The 21,733-nt window shown below is 42.7% G+C and overlaps 2 protein-coding genes across 2 annotated transcripts in view; both read left to right on the forward strand.

The window, feature by feature from the left end:
• Positions 1-4,596, forward strand: part of LOC306789255 (potassium voltage-gated channel subfamily B member 2-like) — a gene marked incomplete at both ends in the record, with an annotated part of 63,531 nt that extends 58,935 nt beyond the window's left edge. The window contains one exon of the mRNA XM_079285111.1: positions 2,581-4,596. Coding sequence (XP_079141237.1) covers positions 2,581-4,596 — 2,016 coding nt within the window. The remainder of the gene's footprint in view (positions 1-2,580) is intronic.
• An 8,501-nt stretch (positions 4,597-13,097) lies between these two features.
• rnf31 (ring finger protein 31) overlaps positions 13,098-21,733 on the forward strand; it is an 89,380-nt gene continuing 80,744 nt past the window's right edge. Inside the window, exons 1-3 of the mRNA XM_079284962.1 lie at positions 13,098-13,228; positions 15,471-15,669; positions 16,819-16,965. Coding sequence (XP_079141088.1) covers positions 15,472-15,669; positions 16,819-16,965 — 345 coding nt within the window. The 5' untranslated portion in view covers positions 13,098-13,228; position 15,471. The remainder of the gene's footprint in view (positions 13,229-15,470; positions 15,670-16,818; positions 16,966-21,733) is intronic.

The following is a 21,733-nucleotide window of genomic DNA, read 5'->3' on the forward strand; positions in this document are numbered from 1 at the left end:
TGAATTATTCGGGAATAATGTTTTGCTCACCTATGATTTGAATTGTGTATGATAGTAGATGTAGGTAGAAGTAGTTAAAGTCATCTGCCCAGATGCCACCTTAGTCATCTGCCCAGATGCCAATGAACTCTGAACTTGAACACCATGAACTTGACCACTATGAACCTTGAACTCTATGAACAATGAACACTGCCTGTTTTAACCACTGCTTTTGGTCTCAGAAACACTTGGACTGTCTCACCTCTTCAGGTTTCCCCACCACATGGGTGCACATGCCAGCCCTTGGTTTGCTCTAAAGACCGAAGCCAACACCTCGCTCTTCAGAACAAAGGGGGGATGTTGGGCTCTGGCCTATGGCTTAAACATGTGCTGTGGACAAAGAGAATCTGGCCTTCACTGTTTCAAGCAAAGGTCTCATCCTGAGTTGTAGTTTGAGGAGAGCAAAGGAATGTCACACTAGGGTGTGAATTCCCCCTCCCCCCAAAAAACTATGGTTCCTGAAGTCACCTGAATGCACCGCTGCAATCTCATTGGCCGAAGGCCAAGAGACCCCAAGGCCCCTGTGGTTCAACCACTGTCCCACAAAAGTGCCTGCAGATCACACCTCCTTGCTTTTCCCCTTCGACCTCGGTTGAGTTAGGGAGCACGCAAACGCTCTCTTCGCTCGGACACCCCCCGTCCAGGCCATAGAAGAACCAACTTTCCCCGCCAGCGCAACGCTGGCCACGAGGAAACAACGGCCCTCAAACCCTCAAACCCTGTCAGGTCACGAGCCGTTTTGCTGGACGAAACGACAGTGTTCCACTTTGAGTACGGCTCCACCAGCCCGCGAGACGAACCCGCATCAGCGATCCGTTCTCCGCTTTTGCTCCTTTTTCTTTCCGTGCACAAACCGGCACAGAGGAGCCCGACGAAGCCTCGCTCCTCTCCTGACCGATGTAAGACGCACAGACCACGTCGTCTCAACCGAAGTTAAACTGTCCTCCCTGCAGCGAGGATCGTCTGCGTTTCGCTCCAGAGCGAGCTCACGCCACGACGGCACAGCGCCCGCTGCAAAGCCGCGCTGCAAGCAGCCTACCCCCCCCCCTTTCTGCAGAAGAAAAAGGACAAATTTGCCACGAACACTTCCACGTTGCAACGAAGCATCTACAAGTAAGGTTCTTGGCATTTGGGCATAGCTTAGCTTAAATTAACTTAAGTTTAATTCAGGCCATTCATTTATATGTTGATATTCCCGTGTTTTTGTGTGCTTAAGTTACTGTCGCGTGATATCGAGATATTGCGCAATCATTACGGAACAGAGAAGTTCCGCTATATGTGTGTATCAACTATGACTGTTTGCTTGGGATTCATTTGATTTCTTTCATTTGTTTTATTACACTTCGTGTAGTATTCTCTCCTCATTAAATCAACTCTGTGAGTGAGCTGAGGTGCGTGGCTTATCACGGCATATGTTACCGGCAGTTCAAAGACGACAGCGGTATATTTATGCGTGATGGAACCAGCAACTCAGGCTCACTACAACGCGGACCGCACGCAGAAGTATGATTCATGAGCCCCCACCTTTTTCTCTTTCCTCCTCTCACGTAACACACACAGCTCCTAGCTCTACCCCTGGGGAGCCTCGTTCAAACGAGCGCCTCACACACGTGCTGCATCGGCACACGCGAATTACGTACAGCAGCCCCATTCTGCCATTTTGTCCGGGTCACTCGACTCCGCCATCTTTGTAGTTTCTAGCTGTAGTTCTTAAGGCCCCTCCCCTTTCGGCCAGCGTCACTCGACGCCGCCATCTTTGTAGTCTAGCTGTAGCTGTAAGACTCCTTCCTGTTCACCCACAGACCCACACACACACACACACACACATACACACACCCAGACATACACCCTCATCCATTTTATTCATTCTTTAGTTTAGGCATATAAAATTGTATGATAACGTTTGTTGGTTGCAATATTAATTGATTTGATCATTTATTATTTTGATTCAATAAACTCTGTTATACTTTCAGGAGCAGTCGTCTGTGATTACTTGTGCATATGTATTTGATAAGACTGTATGTAGTAGCCTGTGCTCGAACTTAAAACCTTCACTGTCACTGAATGTATAGTCATACGCAGACTATTGACATTATGAGTGACTACTAATTATGAGACTTAGTTTTATCGTTTGGTTATTGGTCCCTGTTCGCAGGGTGGTGCCCCGTTTATATTAATAATCATTAATAATTGTTACATACATCAATAATTCTATTGATGTCAATAATTCAGTTTCTTAAATGCTGATAACCCAAACACGCTCCTTTAGTTCCCAACAAAAGTTTTTGTGAAAAACTCTAAGACCAAACATTTCGGACTGATACAGCTCTTATTTTTAAGAATTTGTCCCAACTTGGCCAATTAAGAGCTAATTTTAGTTCTGTAAGTGTCTAAAACACTTACAGGACTAGCTTGTTGCCATACTGGCAAACAGATTTGACCAAGAATCACATGCTCTGCATCATTTGATTTGTCTTTGTACCGATATAGAGTTATGTACTGTATGATAGAGTAACCCACAATCTTGTCTTTGTCTTGCAGGTCCTGGCTATGATCTCCATCCTGTTCATCATCATTTCCACCATCTCCTTGTCCCTAAACACCCTGCCGGAGCTCCAAGTGGTAGATGAATTTGGCCAGTTCAATGACAACCCCAGCTTAGCCCATGTGGAAGCTGTCTGCATTGCCTGGTTCACCATGGAGTACGTACTACGTCTGCTCTCAGCACCCAACAAGTGGGATTTCATCAAAGCACCACTAAACATCATTGATTTGCTGGCTATCCTACCTTACTATGTGACCCTCTGCCTAACTGAGTCAAACAAGAATGTAATGCAGTTCCAAAACGTGCGCCGTGTGGTCCAGATCTTCCGAATTATGAGAATCCTGAGAATCCTGAAGCTGGCCAGGCACTCAACAGGACTCCAGTCTTTGGGCTTCACTTTGCGAAGAAGCTATAATGAGTTGGGTTTACTGATCCTCTTCTTAGCCATGGGCATTATGATCTTCTCTAGCTTGGTGTTCTTTGCTGAGAAGGATGAGGATGCCACCAAATTCACAAGTATCCCTGCCTCCTTCTGGTGGGCTACCATTACTATGACCACTGTTGGTTATGGAGACATCTACCCACAAACCCTGCTGGGCAAGATTGTAGGAGGACTCTGCTGCATAGCAGGTGTGTTGGTCATTGCCCTTCCCATCCCAATCATTGTCAACAACTTCTCTGAGTTCTATCGAGAGCAGAAGAGGCAAGAGAAGGCCATCAAGAGGAGGGAAGCTCTTGAAAGAGCAAAACGGAGTGGAAGCATTATTTCCATTAACCTAAAGGATGCGTTTGCACGCAGTATGGAACTTACAGATGTGTTGGTGGAAAAGAGAGAGGACGGTAAGTGTCCTGTGGACAATAACCTGTCACCCAGCCGCTGGAGCGACCACAAACGCTACTCCAGTACAGAAGTGGGTAGCCCAGGCAGGTCCCAACATTCTCAATACCTGGAAGTGGCTCAGCAAGGCTCCCCTGAACGAGTCAAGCCATTGTCTAATAAAACTACCCCTCAAAACCTCTATGCAAAACAGCTGGAAGACGCTTACAGTAAGAGAGCAGCCATCCAGAAGCAGCTGGAGAAAAATATAGACGAGCAGATGGAGACCAAAGCATTGACTTCCACTCAAGCACAACAAACTTCACCTGAAGTCAGCACTGCAAGCAAATTCTCCAATGTGGCTGATGATTTTACAATGGAAAGAGGAGACAGAAGTTCCCTGCTCCCCAGTGCTGAAGGACGTGAAACTGGTGCTAGATACCAGCACATCCCCCCTCCCTTGGATCTAAGTCAAATCAGCACCAAGGAGGTGAACAGGGTCACTGACCTCCAGCCACTGGCCATTATTAAAGAGGGTTTGTATGAGTTTCTGTCCACTCCTAGAGGAGGTGTGACTGGAGATGTGGGTTTGGTGCAACAGAACGTGGAAAGCTTTGGGGTGACCAACAGCATTTGCAGCTCCATGCAAGATCATAGTAGTCCTCAAAAGACAAGAACCCTCAAGGTTGACTTCATTGGAGATGATGTGCTTATGGCGGTGATGACACCTGTAGGAACCCCAGCCTCTGCTGGCTCAGCCAAGCTTGCTCAACTACTTTCCGAAGACATCATGCCCAGGTTTTCTCCTTCTCCTATCTCAGTAACCCAGGAAGCTAAGTCTCCGCTGGCAATCCTGCAATCTCCGTTTCTGGCCCAGCAATCAGTCAGTCCAAGTCCTAACTGCCAGGGGGGAGGTGAGGGCTCAGCAGCCAGGAGCTTAGAAGGTGAAGGGCAGCTCACAGGCTTAAAGAACCAGGGAAAGAATCACATGGAAAGGTCTGCTGTCGGCTCAGGTAGCAGTGCTAGCCCACTGTCGTCCAAAGCCAGCCCGTTTAACTGCACCCAGGAGCTAGTAACTATGGACGCAGGGGATAAAGGAGAAGGAAGTGGGGGAACAGAACAGAGTGGGGAGAAACAAGAAAACCACATTGTTCTGCAGAGAAGCGCGACACCACCGTGTGAAACAAGCATGTGAACCAGAGAAGAGCTCACAGACAGAGACACCAAATAGATGAGGTGAGGAAAAAGGGATGACGGGATGGATGACAGCAACTACCCAGAATAAACCGCAACAAATATCGCCTAGTGTGAGCTGTTGACAAAGACAATGTGGAAACACACCAAAACAGTTGTAGTTTTTCTGGAGCGATGCACTTGTCACATCCTACAAGACTTTTGGGTTCTCAACTCTTTTTTGACAAGCACTTCCATCCAGAAACAGACATCTCTGCAGTGTTGTTTTTATTATCACATTGAAGGAAGTCAGAAGCACATGCCCACTGTCTGGGTACTATCGGAAAGCCACTGTCTCATGTCAGTGATAATTGACTTATTCTTTGTAGACTTAAACTGATATGCTGCAGTGCAAAACAGTGACAACTGATACATATTGTAGGGCTCAGATGTGAGCATAAACGAAGCCTTGTGTGAATGAGGGTGTTGACGACTATCCTGAGAGAGTTTTTGTGTACAGCTCGACAGTTTCCTATTGCTTGCTATTTAGGCCTATTTCTAACAATGGACTAATAACACCTAAGAAAGGCAGAGGGTGGAAGGAAGTCATATTTTTTACAATTGTCTTAGCAAAATTCATCTTTGAGAAAATGTATCTTTAGTCTGTATTCCGTATTGTGGGTATGGCTTACTCACCATTCTCTTAATCAAGGTATTACGTCATAGTAATGATACCCAGGTAAAACACAGCACTTGTATCACTACATTGGACACAAATAGCATTGTATAGTCCAAGATGACATATGCATGTGCTGTATCCTGAACACTGATATGTGTCTAAGTACTTCAACAATGTATGTTCTAATTTTTCAGATTTTTGTTTTTAATTTTTGTCTCTCCTTTTTCTACAATACCTGAAACAGGATCTTGAAGGTGAAAAGAGAATAGAATAGGGATGCAAAGGCTATCATATCTACTGCTAGACCACTGTTTGTACACACCTCTAGAGTGAAAAAATAAATATAAGATGAAACAACTTAGGAAACAGACCTATATACTCATAAGGAGACAGGTGAAATGATCAGATATAAAGACAGAGAGGAAAGCGCACAAGGACAGGGGACAATTTCAAGTCCCTGCTCAGGGGCTCCTCCTTCAGTGTCATGCATTTCTACACTGAATGTGTACTAACAGACTGATGAGGCTTGACCCACCCAACAATCACTTCCACAGAGAGGATGGCTTTCTAGTGTGACCTTTCAGAACAGAAGAAAAACACTTTTGTTGTACAAACCAGTTTCTTTCAAACCAGTTTTAGCTCCAAATAAAGTGGTTTAGCTAATCTGGAACTGTTGGTTTGTTTCTAACCCGTCTGATTATCTGACTGCGTTTTTCTTGACTTGTCAGACTTAGTTCTAGCATTGTCGCCATGTTCCCAGAAATCAGCAAGTAAATTGGTGAGTATGTTATCATAAACAATAGGAAAGATGGAAAAAACTACCAATATAAGACCAAGTGGTACACAAATACACTGTCCTTTGAGAAAGGAGGTGCAGGTTCAACCTACTGCCCTTCAGTCCTGCAAAGGCCACACCTTTGGAACCCACTGAGGGAGGTGGCCCCTGAATTGAAGTGAGTCCACACATAGTTTATACTGCTCTTCCCAACATATATTCATTGATGATGGCTGGGGGGAGTGTGTCTGTGCATGGCTGCTGATTGTATTGTGAAGGTAGTGTAAGAGTGCCCTCTACAGGCATTCTTCAGGCACTTGAATGAAAGGACCTGATGCCTCTTTAGCACTCTGTGTAATCGTATTTAATGGATATAGTTGTATTAGATCAGCTGGGCATTCATTTTAATGCATGCTGACATGTTCAAACGCACACATTTAATTGTGTGCACATTGTATTACTCACACACAGTGCAGACAAGTCATGAGAATGTGAAACATGAATTCTAAGTGTGTTCCAAAGTATTCTTACTCTTTCTAGATGAATATGTCATATTTTTGTTTGCAGTTAAAACAAATGAATTGCACTTTTATAAGAGAAACTTGGAGCTGTGTATTGTTAACATCTCAGTTTATTTTAAAAAAAAGGTGCCTTTTCATAAAAAGACAATTTATGAGAAGATGAAAGAGAAACTGGACATTATGGCCAGATTTGTTTTTGTTCTTATTTGTTCTCATTTATCTCTATTTAGCTGATATGTTGATGTGCAAATCCTCTGATTCTCAAGTTTTGCATACCTTTACTGCTATGTGTTCTCTAATCAACTTCAGTCAGTCATCTAAGATTTCATCTTTCATCAACATAGCTTACAGTTCTAACCTCACTGTGCCAGGAAATGAATTGTTTTGTGGAAAGCAGTGGCTTTGGTTATGCTCAGTGGTGACTTCAGCTTGGATCAGTTTGGTGCTGCAGCACTGTACTAAATGGATAGTGACATTTAATAGGTGTTGGGTAACCACAACGAAGAAAGTCGCCACCCCAACATGTGGACAAATAACAAAGAACCTGACTCCTGTGTTGTAGGTCCTGTAAGTGGAAGTGTTGGGGAGCGCTAGGTCCTCATTTTACTTACACTGTTTTGTGGGAGCCAATATCCCAAGCAGGTCAGTCGAGGCTGTTGATTAAATAAGAGTGCTTCACTGGGCACAGCGTGATCTCACTGGAAATCCCTTCAAATGATAATGGAGAATATTTTGACATTGGGAAGCACAATGCAGCTAAGGGTGACAAATGCTACCCTTATGGCCTCTTTGTACATCCAAAAAACACTGAAAAGTAACCAGTAAATAAGCTTCCGAAATCCTTCCACGTGGTCATGACATTTTGTTTTGTTCGGATGAGGCTCTGTGGTACGGAAAAGTGTTGCTTTTTCACTGCTGCAGATCAGTGAACATAGAGACAGAGACCAGCGCGTCATACTCGGGAAAACCACGGCCACCGAAGGGAAAAAACGATTAATGCCGCTTTTAGAGTGCTGCCAGAATGAGTCCTTTCAGCACGTCAAAGAATTATTTTAGCACCCTATGTCTACCAGGGAAGCAGTTGATACCTAAAATGATGATGGAACAAGTTAACTGTCAGCGAGCTAATGTTAGCAAGTTACTGTAGTTAGCTAAGGCATTGGCAAACACAATACTGCATGGCTTTCTAATGTGACATTATCTACTATAACACAAGTTGCATGCTGTCAAAATGTTTTAGTTCAACTCACATACATATAGCTAGCCTAATGCTTGCTGCACACGTACAGATAAGCATACTGAGTGTCAGGATCCCAATGTCTCCCATTCTTCCTGATGATGCCTCGTGTCTTACTGCCTGTATCTTCAGTTCTTCAGTTCAGAAGCTTAGATCTCGGTTCTTCACTCTGTTGGTAGTGCATCCCACCACACAGCAGCTTTTAGGTATTTTTCTGTTGCGTGCTAGCAGATGAAAGAGACAAGGAGGCACCTTCACACAATATGAAGTCAATAAGGAGCAAGACATTGTTGTGTTAGTTGCTCTGTCTCTATGAACACTGCTTTGCACAACTTCATCTCATCAAAATCATCCCGAAAAATGTCCCAAAGAAAATCTCATTTTGTAGTTGTTGTCATCATTTGTGTTTTATACAGTGAGACACAATCATACAAAGCAGACTCTGAAACCTTCTCTCCGTCTCTCTGGCCTGCTCTCCTTCTTTTATCATTTCTTTAATGTTCCACTCTTCCTCCATCCTCATGTACGTTTGTTTTGTTTAACAGTAGGCTGTGTGCTGATTAGTCAGTTGCATTATTTGTAAGACAATATAATAATAGTGAATGATAGGGACTTTGTTTCATCGACCAATATGCAAGACAAATAAATGTGTTCATGTGACCTACTTTTCCGCGTGTGTTTTGTGTCATGTGTATGCATGTGTTTTGTGTCATGTGTATGCATGTGTTTTGTGTCATGTGCATGCATGTGTTTTGTGTCATGTGTATGCATGTGTTTGTGTCATGTGTATGCATGTCTTTTGTGTCATGTGTATGCATGTGTTTTGTGTCATGTGTATGCATGTGTTTTGTGTCATGTGTATGCATGTGTGGATGTGTGTGTGTATGCATGTGTTTGTGTCATGTGTATGCATGTGGTTTGTGTCATGTGTATGCATGTGTTTTGTGTCATGTGTATGCATGTGTTTTGTGTCATGTGTATGCATGTGTTTTGTGTCATGTGTATGCATGTGGTTTGTGTCATGTGTATGCATGTGTTTTGTGTCATGTGTATGCATGTGTTTTGTGTCATGTGTATGCATGTGTTTTGTGTCATGTGTATGCATGTGTGGATGTGTGTGTGTATGCATGTGTTTGTGTCATGTGTATGCATGTGTGGAAGTGTCATGTGTATGCATGTGTTTTGTGTCATGTGTATGCATGTCTTTTGTGTCATGTGTATGCATGTGTTTTGTGTCATGTGTATGCATGTGTGGAAGTGACATGTGTATGCATGTGGTTTGTGTCATGTGTATGCATGTGTTTTGTGTCATGTGTATGCATGTGTTTTGTGTCATGTGTATGCATGTGTTTTGTGTCATGTGTATGCATGTGTGGAAGTGTCATGTGTATGCATGTGTTTTGTGTCATGTGTATGCATGTGTTTTGTGTCATGTGTATGCACGTGGTTTGTGTCATGTGTATGCATGTGTTTTGTGTCATGTGTATGCATGTGGTTTGTGTCATGTGTATGCATGTGTTTTGTGTCATGTGTATGCATGTGTTTTGTGTCATGTGTATGCATGTGTTTTGTGTCATGTGTATGCATGTGTTTTTTGTCATGTGTATGCATGTGTTTTGTGTCATGTGTATGCATGTGTTTTGTGTCATGTGTATGCATGTGTGGAAGTGTCATGTGTATGCATGTGTTTTGTGTCATGTGTATGCATGTGTTTTGTGTCATGTGTATGCATGTGGTTTGTGTCATGTGTATGCATGTGTTTTGTGTCATGTGTATGCATGTGGTTTGTGTCATGTGTATGCATGTGTTTTGTGTCATGTGTATGCATGTGTTTTGTGTCATGTGTATGCATGTGTTTTGTGTCATGTGTATGCATGTGTTTTGTGTCATGTGTATGCATGTGGTTTGTGTCATGTGTATGCATGTGTTTTGTGACATGTGTATGCATGTGGCTTGTGTCATGTGTATGCATGTGTTTTGTGTCATGTGTATGCATGTGTTTTTTGTCATGTGTATGCATGTGTTTTGTGTCATGTGTATGCATGTGTGGAAGTGTCATGTGTATGCATGTGTGGAAGTGTCATGTGTATGCATGTCTTTTGTGTCATGTGTATGCATGTCTTTTGTGTCATGTGTATGCATGTGTTTTGTGTCATGTGTATGCATGTGTTTTGTGTCATGTGTATGCATGTGTGGAAGTGACATGTGTATGCATGTGGTTTGTGTCATGTGTATGCATGTGTTTTGTGTCATGTGTATGCATGTGTTTTGTGTCATGTGTATGCATGTGTTTTGTGTCATGTGTATGCATGTGTGGAAGTGTCATGTGTATGCATGTGTTTTGTGTCATGTGTATGCATGTGTTTTGTGTCATGTGTATGCATGTGGTTTGTGTCATGTGTATGCATGTGTTTTGTGTCATGTGTATGCATGTGTTTTGTGTCATGTGTATGCATGTGTTTTGTGTCATGTGTATGCATGTGGTTTGTGTCATGTGTATGCATGTGTTTTGTGTCATGTGTATGCATGTGTTTTGTGTCATGTGTATGCATGTGTTTTGTGTCATGTGTATGCATGTGGTTTGTGTCATGTGTATGCATGTGTTTTGTGTCATGTGTATGCATGTGTTTTGTGTCATGTGTATGCATGTGTTTTGTGTCATGTGTATGCATGTGGTTTGTGTCATGTGTATGCATGTGTTTTGTGTCATGTGTATGCATGTGTTTTGTGTCATGTGTATGCATGTGTGGAAGTGTCATGTGTATGCATGTGTGGAAGTGGCATGTGTATGCATGTGGTTTGTGTCATGTGTATGCATGTGTTTTGTGTCATGTGTATGCATGTGTTTTGTGTCATGTGTATGCATGTGTGGAAGTGTCATGTGTATGCATGTGTGGAAGTGTCATGTGTATGCATGTCTTTTGTGTCATGTGTATGCATGTCTTTTGTGTCATGTGTATGCATGTGTTTTGTGTCATGTGTATGCATGTGTTTTGTGTCATGTGTATGCATGTCTTTTGTGTCATGTGTATGCATGTGTTTTGTGTCATGTGTATGCATGTGTTTTGTGTCATGTGTATGCATGTGTGGATGTGTCATGTGTATGCATGTGTTTTGTGTCATGTGTATGCATGTGTTTTGTGTCATGTGTATGCATGTCTTTTGTGGCATGTGTATGCATGTGTTTTGTGTCATGTGTATGCATGTGTTTTGTGGCATGTGTATGCATGTGTTTTGTGTCATGTGTATGCATGTGTGGATGTGTCATGTCTATGCATGTGTTTTGTGTCATGTGTATGCATGTGTTTTGTGTCATGTGTATGCATGTGTGGATGTGTGTGTGTGCATGTGTATGCATGTGTGGATGTGTGTGTGCATGTGTATGCATGTGTGGATGTGTGCGTGCATGCAGGCAACTTGGCAAAGTGGGCCCCCAAAAGCTGCATTGTCACGCCATGTCACGTAGTGTTGTCAATTTGATTATTACAAATGTGTTACATTTGCACCACTAACCTATATGCACAAACATTAGTAAAGTATATGCCACTACTTCATACTCCACTACACTTAATTGTCAGCTACCTTTTAAGTATACTTTTCAGAATAAGAGAAAAACAACCTATGATGAGTTCATCAAAAATGATACACTGTTGAAGATCACAGTAGATTACTACTGTACAACGACAGTCTATGAAGTAGTTCATGTTAGGCCATGACCTGCTGCAGCATTATAGTGCTGTTAATATATGATACTGCAGTAATAAACTGACGGGGCAATGCATTTTGTAGCATGAACTCAAAATACTTCTTAAGTATGTGCATAGTTGTAGTAGTCCATCAGTCCTAGGATCTGCTTCATCATTAGCAACAGTGTCCTCCAGCAGGTTTACAAGGTATCACGAGCAGCCAGCAGTGATTCTCCATCATAAATCACAGCACCTGCTGCACTGGTTCCTCCGTTGCTTTCTGATTGTGCTTTCTCAAAGGCGCATAAAGGCCATTGTAAGTAAAAAAAAACAGAGAAGGGAAGTTGGGGAAATATCCAGAGAAAAAACTCTTTATATTATCTGAGATATTTTCTAAGATTAAAGTCACAATTTTTTTGTCGAAAAAAACCTCATCGCTTCACTTTGCAAGATTCAACCTCGTCTTTATTTTAAGATCACAATCTAAATGAAGATACCAGGAAACAATATCTAAAATGTTCAAAACAGATTATAGTTTATTCAGGTATATGAATACACACATTTACACGCCGCGGGTAAACACTGTGGCAACTGGAGACGCAGAGTGCAAAATATATTTATTATATTCGTATCTATTCATAAAAGGATACAGAAAGAACTTGAAAGAAATGCGTATTCTTTAGGACCTTCACCTCGTGCTAATTTATGACTGTAACATCTCAGAGAATATTTGAGTTTTTTGCTTCTAAAAATTTTACTCCGTAAATATATAAATATTTATTTTAACCTACAACGGCCCTAATTTGCTGTCGTAGCTTTGATCGCATTACTATGGAAGATTTAAGAATAGGAATTGAATTGATGTTGCCTGGGTATGTATGGGTGAATAGGGGGTTAAAACACAACATCCCTCCTCACCACATTTGCTGTAAGATGGTATGTATGCTTCGGGATGGGGGGCTAAAAGGGGCCAAATAGCAAATGATTTGCGTCTGGGCCCCGAAACAGGATCATCTGGCCATGGATGCAGGAACCAGCACCTACACAACGCACTTCGAGTACAAGTTATTTAAAAAATGTATTATTTATGTATTATTTCCTGCCTTGACAGTTTGGATTTCCTGACACAAGGTTCCTCACTTGATACTGTAGAGATGAGCCTTTTTATTCATGGTCAATTCATACAAATAATATTGTTGACATGATAGATAAGAAGGAATACCACATATGTATAATTGGACAAAACATATGACTTGCCTTTCATCTAAAATCTAAAATCTGAAGATATCAGTAAATAATATCTAAAATATTCAACTATAAATATGACTAACTGCAAAATACCTACATATCACAGATTTGCGTTTTAGCTAGGCTAAATATAATCAAACAATCGAAGATATTTAAATGACATTGCCGTAAAAACGTCCCTGACGAAACAAATGGTTGACGTCACCCACGCTGCGACCGTGTTTTGCCCCAGCTCGAGGTGTTATGGGACACAGTATTCGAAATAACACCGGTGTGACATCATCATTGGGGTTCTCCGCATACATCCATGGAGAACACGCTGGACATCATCCACTACCGGTTTGTGGTCACAGTACGTTTTACGTCACCGGCAGACGGACAGACACGTCACTGCTGCAGCACTGACCACCTTACATTACGGTCACGTTATTTACCGTAGCTCGCCGTAGCTGGGTGTGAATTAAGGAGGACCTGCGAAGAGCAGCACCGGGACTTCTGCGGACTACAGGTAGGCAACGAAACCGACCGCTGTCTGTCACGTCCCGTCATACTGCAGACGACACCGATACCCGGAGAGCAGTACCAGTACCAGCGGCACGAGTCTCAGGTGGAACGACGTGTCGGTGTGCAGCTACACATTTGGTAGCTAACGTCACGTGTTTGGACGTTTCTACTAGGATACAGCTTCATATTGTTTCAGAACAGCGAACTTAATGATTGTTCCAGCGGGTCACTGTGAATCACGTACGTGTTGGAGGCAGTGTCTGCTGTTCCAAGTCCAGCAGACATGACTGATCTCAAAGTCAAAGTCTTCTCCATTACATTCCCCAAACCGCTCATCACATCCAGTGGCGCGGGGCGCTGGAGCCGATCAGACATCGGGCGAAGGCAGCAGGGCACCCTGGACAGGACAGGTCGCCAGTCTATCGCAGGGCACATGTAGAGACAGACAAACAATTACGCTCACATTCACACATACGGGCAATTTCGAGTCTCCAAATAACCTAAGATGCATGTTTTTGGACTGTGGGAGGAACCCGGAGAACCCCGAGGGAACCCACGCTGCCACGGGGAGAACGTGCAAACTCCACACAGAAGGTGACAGTGCTACCCACTACACCACCGTGCAGCCCCAAATTCATCTCCATTATCATAATTTAAAGATTGCATGAAAGGAAAAAAAACGCTTTTTCGTTTTAGCATTAAATCATTCATGCACATGGCACAGACGGGATCTGCTGTATTACAGACCTGTACACTTTATTACACAGCAACATATGTTATGTAGGCATGCATAGATACTGCATAGATGCATCTAAGCCTGCAAATTAGTCATTCATTCATTCATGTGCAATATAAAGACTTCCTACTTCCTAGCTCATATGTGCAGTAACGTGTATCCAACCACTCAATCCATTCAATTGTATTTATAGCGTCTTCTTTTTTTAGGAGTTACTTATTTTACTTATTGTATTTGTTTTGTTTTTATTTCCCTGTTTTGTTTGCTGCTGTTTGTTGCACTCTCCACTTTGCTGCTGTAGTTCCGCCGATCTCCCTGCTGAGTGCCGAGTAAAGGATTATCTTCTTTCATACCGATACTGACCCAAAGCGCCAGGTTGGGTCTCCTGACAATGAGGCTTTGAATAGATATTCAACGCACTTCTCTGTTTAAAGACCTGACACTATTAGATATACTGGAATTTTAATTTTCTGTTTATAATTTGACCATTCTGGTGCTGCGTTAAAATGATATACACAATTGTAATTGTAATTATAACGTTTTTTAAACAGGTTAATGGTGCATGATTTATTATTTTATAATTAATAGCATGCAAATAGTTCTGAAAATATATAGCTATGTAGGGTTCCTTCCACGATGTTGTCAGACACTTGTAATATCAGTCTGAGCCTGTCAGTCGCAAAAACAAGCACTTTGTGTAACGGTTCACAAAATCCACGGTTGGGTTGGGTACGATACAGTGGAGCCACGGTTCAATACGTTTCGGTTCAGTAGAAAACTATAAATGCCAGAGAAATGTACTTGATTTTAAAATATATTTATTCATTAAAACTGTGCTACACTGTAGTGTCTCACAGTGCAAAAGTGCCGACTGGAGTAGAACGTTTTTCTTTGGTGGTGGGCGTGTCAGAGAGCACGCTGTCCGTTACGTCATGTGGGTTGCCAGTTTGAGAACAGTGGCTCCAACGAAAACATAATATTTCCCACAATTTAAGCTTCTGCATTCTCCAAATGAACTAGTATTATTATACGATTACTATTCTTATATTATACCAGTATTATAACTTTTAATTTCTTTTCACTTGTCTTGTTCTGTGTTTTTCTGTCTAACTATGTGTTTCTTGTGTTGCTGCCTGTCTTGGCCAGGTCTCCCTTGCAAAAGAGATTTTTAATCTCAATGGGACTACCTGGTTAAATAAAGGTTACAATTTTTTTTTAATTTTTATTTGTTCAAACGTATTCGGTTCGTCATGCGTACCGAACCGTGAGCCTCGTACCGAACGGTTCAATACGAATGCGCGTACCATTACACCCCTAACATTAAACCTGCTGATGTCACTGTTGTTATTGTGAGTACATTAGCATGTGTATTGATGTTAGAACTGTCATTTCTCTGATATTTAGACAACACAATCTTTTACAAATGTATGCGACTTACTGTGGATGCATACAGTCACTGACTGTGTGTATTTGTGTGTGTGTGTGTGTGTGTGTGTGTGTGTGTGTGTAGAATGCCATCTCTGTTGGAGCAGCTGCAGGAGGTGCGGAGTCGGGCTGAAGTGTGTCTGTACTCCGGTGGCAGTGTGGTGGAGGTGCGGGTCGGGGTGATGGCTATGGCTAATCTGCCCTTACCGTCCTGCTCCAAATACTGTCACATCGCCGCAGAGACCATGGTGATAGGAAACAGCTTTGGCAGCAACAGGAAGGAGGTGAGAGAGAGCGCAAGTACACAATAACCCAACCTGGATATACCTGCTTAACATCTATCCAGACAGAGAGACCAAGGTTGGGATCAGGAGTGTGGGTAGGGATAGAACGATTAATAGGTCGGCCGAATAATTCCATTTTGAGATATTCGGCATCAGAAGATGCCTGCGCTAGGAGGCCGGTTAGCAAACAATGACTGCTCTCTCAGTGTGGCTGCTGTGGAACAAACCAGCCAGGACCACTCAACAAACAGTGTTTATTTGTTTGTATATGTAAGTTTGCTAATTTTTGTTCTCTCTCAGGCCGTGTCCACACTACTCTGTTTCCATTTGAAAGCACGTATGTTTTGCTACGTTCACACAGAGCGTCCACACTACGCCGGCGTTTTCGAGCACCCAAAAAGGAGGAGCTTGAAAACGCTCCCGAGGTCGGATAAGTTTGAAATCTCCGGGTTGCATTTTCATGTGGACGGTCGAAAACGTTTTTTCAGGCGTTTTAGTCTGGACAGAGATCGTTTCTGTTAGTAGTGTAGTGTGGATGTAGCCTCAGAAACATGGAGATACTGCTATCTGCTGACAAATGTTTTTGAATGCACTAAAACTAAGTTGTTTGTTTTTTTACAAAGTAGAGTTCTTTGATTGCCTGAGGACATTTAGTTGATACATTTGAATCCATCGGAAATACGTGCACTGCAGACAGAGTGCAGATCTACTTCAGCCAGAGGTCGGCAACCCGCGGCTCCGGAGCTGCATGCGGCTCTACATCCACACTAATACGTTTTCGTGTGAAAACTGAGTTCACACGAAAACGATCTCCGTCCACACGGCGAGTCAGCACCGTTTTCTAAATGATCTTTGTCCAGACTAACACGCCTGAAAACCAATATCACATTTCACTGGGGATGCGGGTGCCGGTGTAAACAGGAACATCCACACTACTGCTTGCTTTGACAAAAACTAACATGGAAATGAATAACGGTTATTTTTATTTATGAGACACGGGTTATTACTATCATCTTACATTCTTCATGTGGCATGTGGAGATGAATAAGGGACAATACCACTGTGGGTGGGGGCAGAGATTAATTGCATGTTTCTATTCTATGAACTTCAACCTTAAAACTTTTTACCTTTCCTGTGTTTCTTCCTCAGACCCTCGCATCTCTCCAGCGCTTGTCTACAGCATTGAACATCCTAGAAAAGTACGGCTGTAATTTGACAAATCCCAACAGGCCAAAGTACTGGAGGACCGTGAAACACAACAACCCAGTGTTCAGGGCCACCGTTGATGCTATTCAGGTAACATTAGAAAGTACAGTAGAGTTATAAAGTACAGCAGAGTAAGTGTAATCGACTTAGTATATCTTTACGTACAAGCCTTCATCACATATTAATGGCATGTCAATGTAATGTAATGTCTACCAGTTGCTTGTATTCCCAAGTCTACTATATTGACTGACAAATGTAAATAGTTAGCAGAGACATGAGCTTGTTCATTGTTCTCACTGACTCCTCCATTTGGCACCGAGCGTTCATTGTTCAGATGGTGAGCAGCCCTGAAGATGTTGAACTTCCCCTGATCTTGTTCCAGTCCTGTCCTGAACCTGTCCCATTCTTATCCTGAACCTGTCCCATTCTTATCCTGAACCTGTCCCATTCTTATCCTGAACCTGTCCCATTCTTATCCTGATCTCGTCCCAAATGTGTCATTATCAAGCAGCGACCTCCGGTGCTGAGAAATGAAGCCAACGCTGGAAGTGCCTGAAACTGCAGTTCCTCAAATGGCCACTTGAAGCTGCCACCAGAAGGGAGTCAATTAATTCATTTATTTTATTTATTTTTCAGGGACAATGCACACTAATCAACAGTTGCACTGTAAGTGAGCCAGAGTTAGCCAGAGAGGCTAATTTCCATCTGCTGTCCCCGGCCAGATGTTTCAAGACCAGTTTCAAGACCAATCCCATAGACCAGGTGTCACTAATAGGCAGGCCGTGGTCCAGATCCGGACCCAGACGCCGTTGTATCCGGACCCTGGACCTAAAACTGATTGATAATTGATAATTATTAAATTTTGATGGAGCACTTCTATTTTAACCGGCGCAGCTTTTACAGCCTTTACGGCACTCAGTCAGTGGTCCAGGAAACACACCGACCAATTACATGCGGTGTAAACCACATCACGTGATGCAGCTCAGTCAATCAAATATGAGTATTCTAACAAGTTTCCTGAGTGATTTACACACACGGCCCGGGGCTGAGACGAAGAAAGAGAACGAAGGGCAGGTGAATAAATACGTGTCAGAGAAGTTATTTCACATGACGTTCTCCAAAAAGAGAGAAGTGGCCAGAGAGACCAGAGAGACCAGAGTCTTTAACCAAGAATGAACAGACTCTTATAGGTGAATTCATCCCAGGGGCAGTTCATAACCAGTGTGTCTCATATGTTCAGAGACCGTGACGAGTATTAAAAGCAGCAATATGAAGAGACACTACGAGACAAAGCACAACTCCTTTGAACAAACGTACCCACTCACAGAAAACACAGAAAATAAACCTCAGAGCCCAGTATGATCAGAATCCTAACACATGGATTCACTGTCCAACAGAGAGTTAACAGAGAGAATAGAGCTGAAACAAGTGGTTAAATAACCACACAAAGTCCATGAACACTAATTTCTTGAATTTAAAGCTGCAGGACAATTCAATGAAATAAATCTTTCTAAAATGAATTACTTTATGAATAGAAATAAAGAGAGAAGCTGCACCAGCTGTTGCTCTCCCTGGAGACTACTGGACATCGCTGCGGTAAAGTCAGCAGACACTCAGATCTCCGTGGTCAACTCAGCAGACACTCACATGTTAGTGCACCTATATGCTGAAATTCACCGTAAACGCATTTAAACGGCACAGATCGGGAGCGAGCGAAGAACTTTGAAAGTTAACGGAAAGATTAACGTGAGACAACATCCGGTTTCTTCAGACGAACATCCGGTTTTCAGAATAAGATGCAAACAAAGTATGAATTATATTCACATTAAGTATGAAACATGCTACCTGCATCTCGTGAACCAAATGTTATTGCACTTTCGTTCACACAGCAGTACTTTTAAAATAAAAGTGCGCAATAGGCTACTTTTGAATTCATTATTGAACTTGTCTCCAGTGAGAGCAGCAGCTGCCGTCGCTTTAGTCGTCCTCTCCTTTCATACAACTCGTGTGTTCTTCTGGTGACGGTGCGTCTTGAGGCTCATACGTGACGTCATTCGTTGAGATCCGAACAACGTTCCTCAGACCGACGTCAGAAACAGACGCCACTTCACGTGACGCTACAGAGGATGTACCCACAGTATACGTCTCTGGTAGCGAGCGACCTGTCAATCACCGTGTAGCCCCGCCCTAAAGCATCCCCTGCTTTATGGTCTGTGTGACTCTAAATGGACCATAATGTACTAAATGAACATCATGCTGTATTGAAGACTTGAAACTAGAGATTGAGACCATAAACTCATGTTTACAATGTCTACTGAGGTAATAAATCAAGAGAGAAGTAGAGTCATTTTCTCATAGACTTCTATACAACCAGAGGAGTCGCCCCCTGGTGGACACTAGAGAGAATGCAGGTTTAAAAGCCTTCTGCAGCGGCTTCACTTTTCAGAACTGAACGTTGCTGCCTGTTCAATCCCCATAAACCTGCATGTTAAAATGCCCAACCTTACAGCAGAAATAAACATGTGTACAGCCTCGTACAAAAAACGGTTTTGGTCTCTATAGCTAATAAGTCATTTTTATTAGTTCATTTTTAGAATCATAATAAATTGATGCATAATTAAGGGTGTAGCCGTTTGAGTTAACGGCTGAGGTGTCGTCTCAGGTCGCTAGTGTTGTGAAAAAATGTGTTGTAGCTGTCTTTCACACTTAGAGCAGGTTTAAGAATGAAACAGAAGCTCTCAGAGGCATATAGTTAAATCAAAGCAATAGATTTATTTATCAACAGAGTCATTCAGCCCAGCTATCAAAAACAAGCTTGGGTGCTAATGGATGAACTTCGCAGAGATTCACCATGAGACACGCTTCAACATATCAGCGTGAAACTTAATATAGGGGGTCCGCCCCTTTTTACACATTGGCCAAAGTCAAAGATGCAGGCGTGGCACGTTTGTACGTTATGGCGCCTGGATGGAGGCCGTGAATGTCCATTCACCTTGGCCCCTCCCAATAGGCGTTGGTTTCCATCAGTGTGAGTGAGGAGTTCCATGCGAGAGGTCCTAAGAAGGAGTGTGTGAAGAAGCCGGGCTCAGCTGGGGCGTTGGCCCTCGCTTGAATCTCACTGTCTTCCTTATCTATCTGAAAATGGCTGCCTGTTCCTTGTGACGCAGTTAAATAAGTAACCTTTCACCTGCTTCTCTCTGGCCTTGCTGTATGCTGTGAGCACTGTATAAGTGGTTAATAGAGCTGCATAAGCTAATGGTTAATAAAACTACCAATATGCTAGTGATTAATTAAACTGTATATAAGTCAATTGCTACTTAAAGCTGTATATAAGCTAGCTGTTAATTAAGCTGTATATATAAGCTAGTTGCTACTTAAAGCTGCATATAAACTAGCTGCTGATTAAGCTGTATATAAGCTAATTTTCTCAACAAATCCCTCTCTTGACGTCTGAAGGACGTCACTTTCTTTACCTTTCTGCCCTGTTCACACGCTGGTGTCTGCCTCTGCCTCTCCTGACCCTACCAGGCTGTTCTGCTCTTCCCATACTGGGTAAGCTCCATAAGGAGGGGGTGGTAATGGTTCCTTGGAGAGGGCAGTGGTGATAGGACGGCCAACCAAAGAACGAATACAGGGTATTATACAACATCCACATGAGACCAGTATTGCAATGAACACACCCACTGACACTGCTATTGACAAGATCAGGTGCTTCCATTTTTCAAACATGTTTTCCATCCAATCTCCAAATGGATTATTCACACCTGATGCTTCCTGCATTTCTTTTGACAGTGCCTTCAGACTATTCAGTGCTTTTGTGACTGAACCGTCCGGCGCAGTATTGTTGGGGATGTTAGTGCAACACAGGTCTCCAAACATTGAGCAAACGCTCCAAAGCCATTTTGTTTTGCATAGAAATCAAAGAAGTTGGGGCCAGCTGCTCAGCCAGACCCTCTATTGCATCCCTAGTATGATTAACCAAACGAAGAACATTGTAATGCACATAATTGATACGATCAACATTTTTATTCACAGTTATCCATGGAATAATACTTGCGATACTCTCAAAACCTACTGCAATTTGATATACCAATTTGTATTGATTAGGCACTCCTCTGGGCACTCCGATTGTATCTATGTAGGTTGGACCTTTGTCCAGGCTGAACTATCCTACTGCAGTTGCGTTATCAATTGGTGGAAATATGGATGCCAGAGTCATGCAATTTGGTGGAGTAGCCATTTTAGTCATATTTGTCATGCATGCGTATCCTGTTGGGGCAGATTCAGGATATAGTGGTGCTGGTTCGGTGAACCTAGCTGGTCTAGCTGCAGCACAAGCTATACAGCCACCCATTTTGTTTTTGTTTATAGCATTATCAACAATTCAATTTAACCAAACATTGTCGTTTCCATGTCCTGTAGCTAATTGGATCACCTGTTGGTGGTTGCTGAAAAGTCAAATTACAAATTACAAAACAAATTATGCATTTTGCGTCAGATTACCTCGGACCTCTGCTAGAGGTCTGGACGGCTCAGATGCTGGGGCACAGTGTGACAGGTGGTGCCAAGGTGCTCCTGCTTTACCTATGACTTGGACCGAGTGTGAAGTAACCTCCTTCACTTCGTACGGCCCTGTCCACCTGGGGTCAGTCCACTTTTCTTATGAACTTTGACCCTGACCCAGTCACCCTCTCGGATGAGATTTTTACCTTTTCCTGGTCAGCTGCACTGGTTCGCTGGACCTGTTTGGAGAGAGCCTCCGTGAGAATGATTAATGCAGTCACATATGCCTTCATTTCAACTTGCTGCACATCTATGTATATGTCCATCTATGTATCTATGTATATCTATGTATATG

Source organism: Melanostigma gelatinosum (genome assembly GCF_949748355.1).
Source record: "Melanostigma gelatinosum genome assembly, chromosome: 15".
Taxonomy (NCBI): Eukaryota; Metazoa; Chordata; class Actinopteri; order Perciformes; family Zoarcidae; genus Melanostigma; species Melanostigma gelatinosum.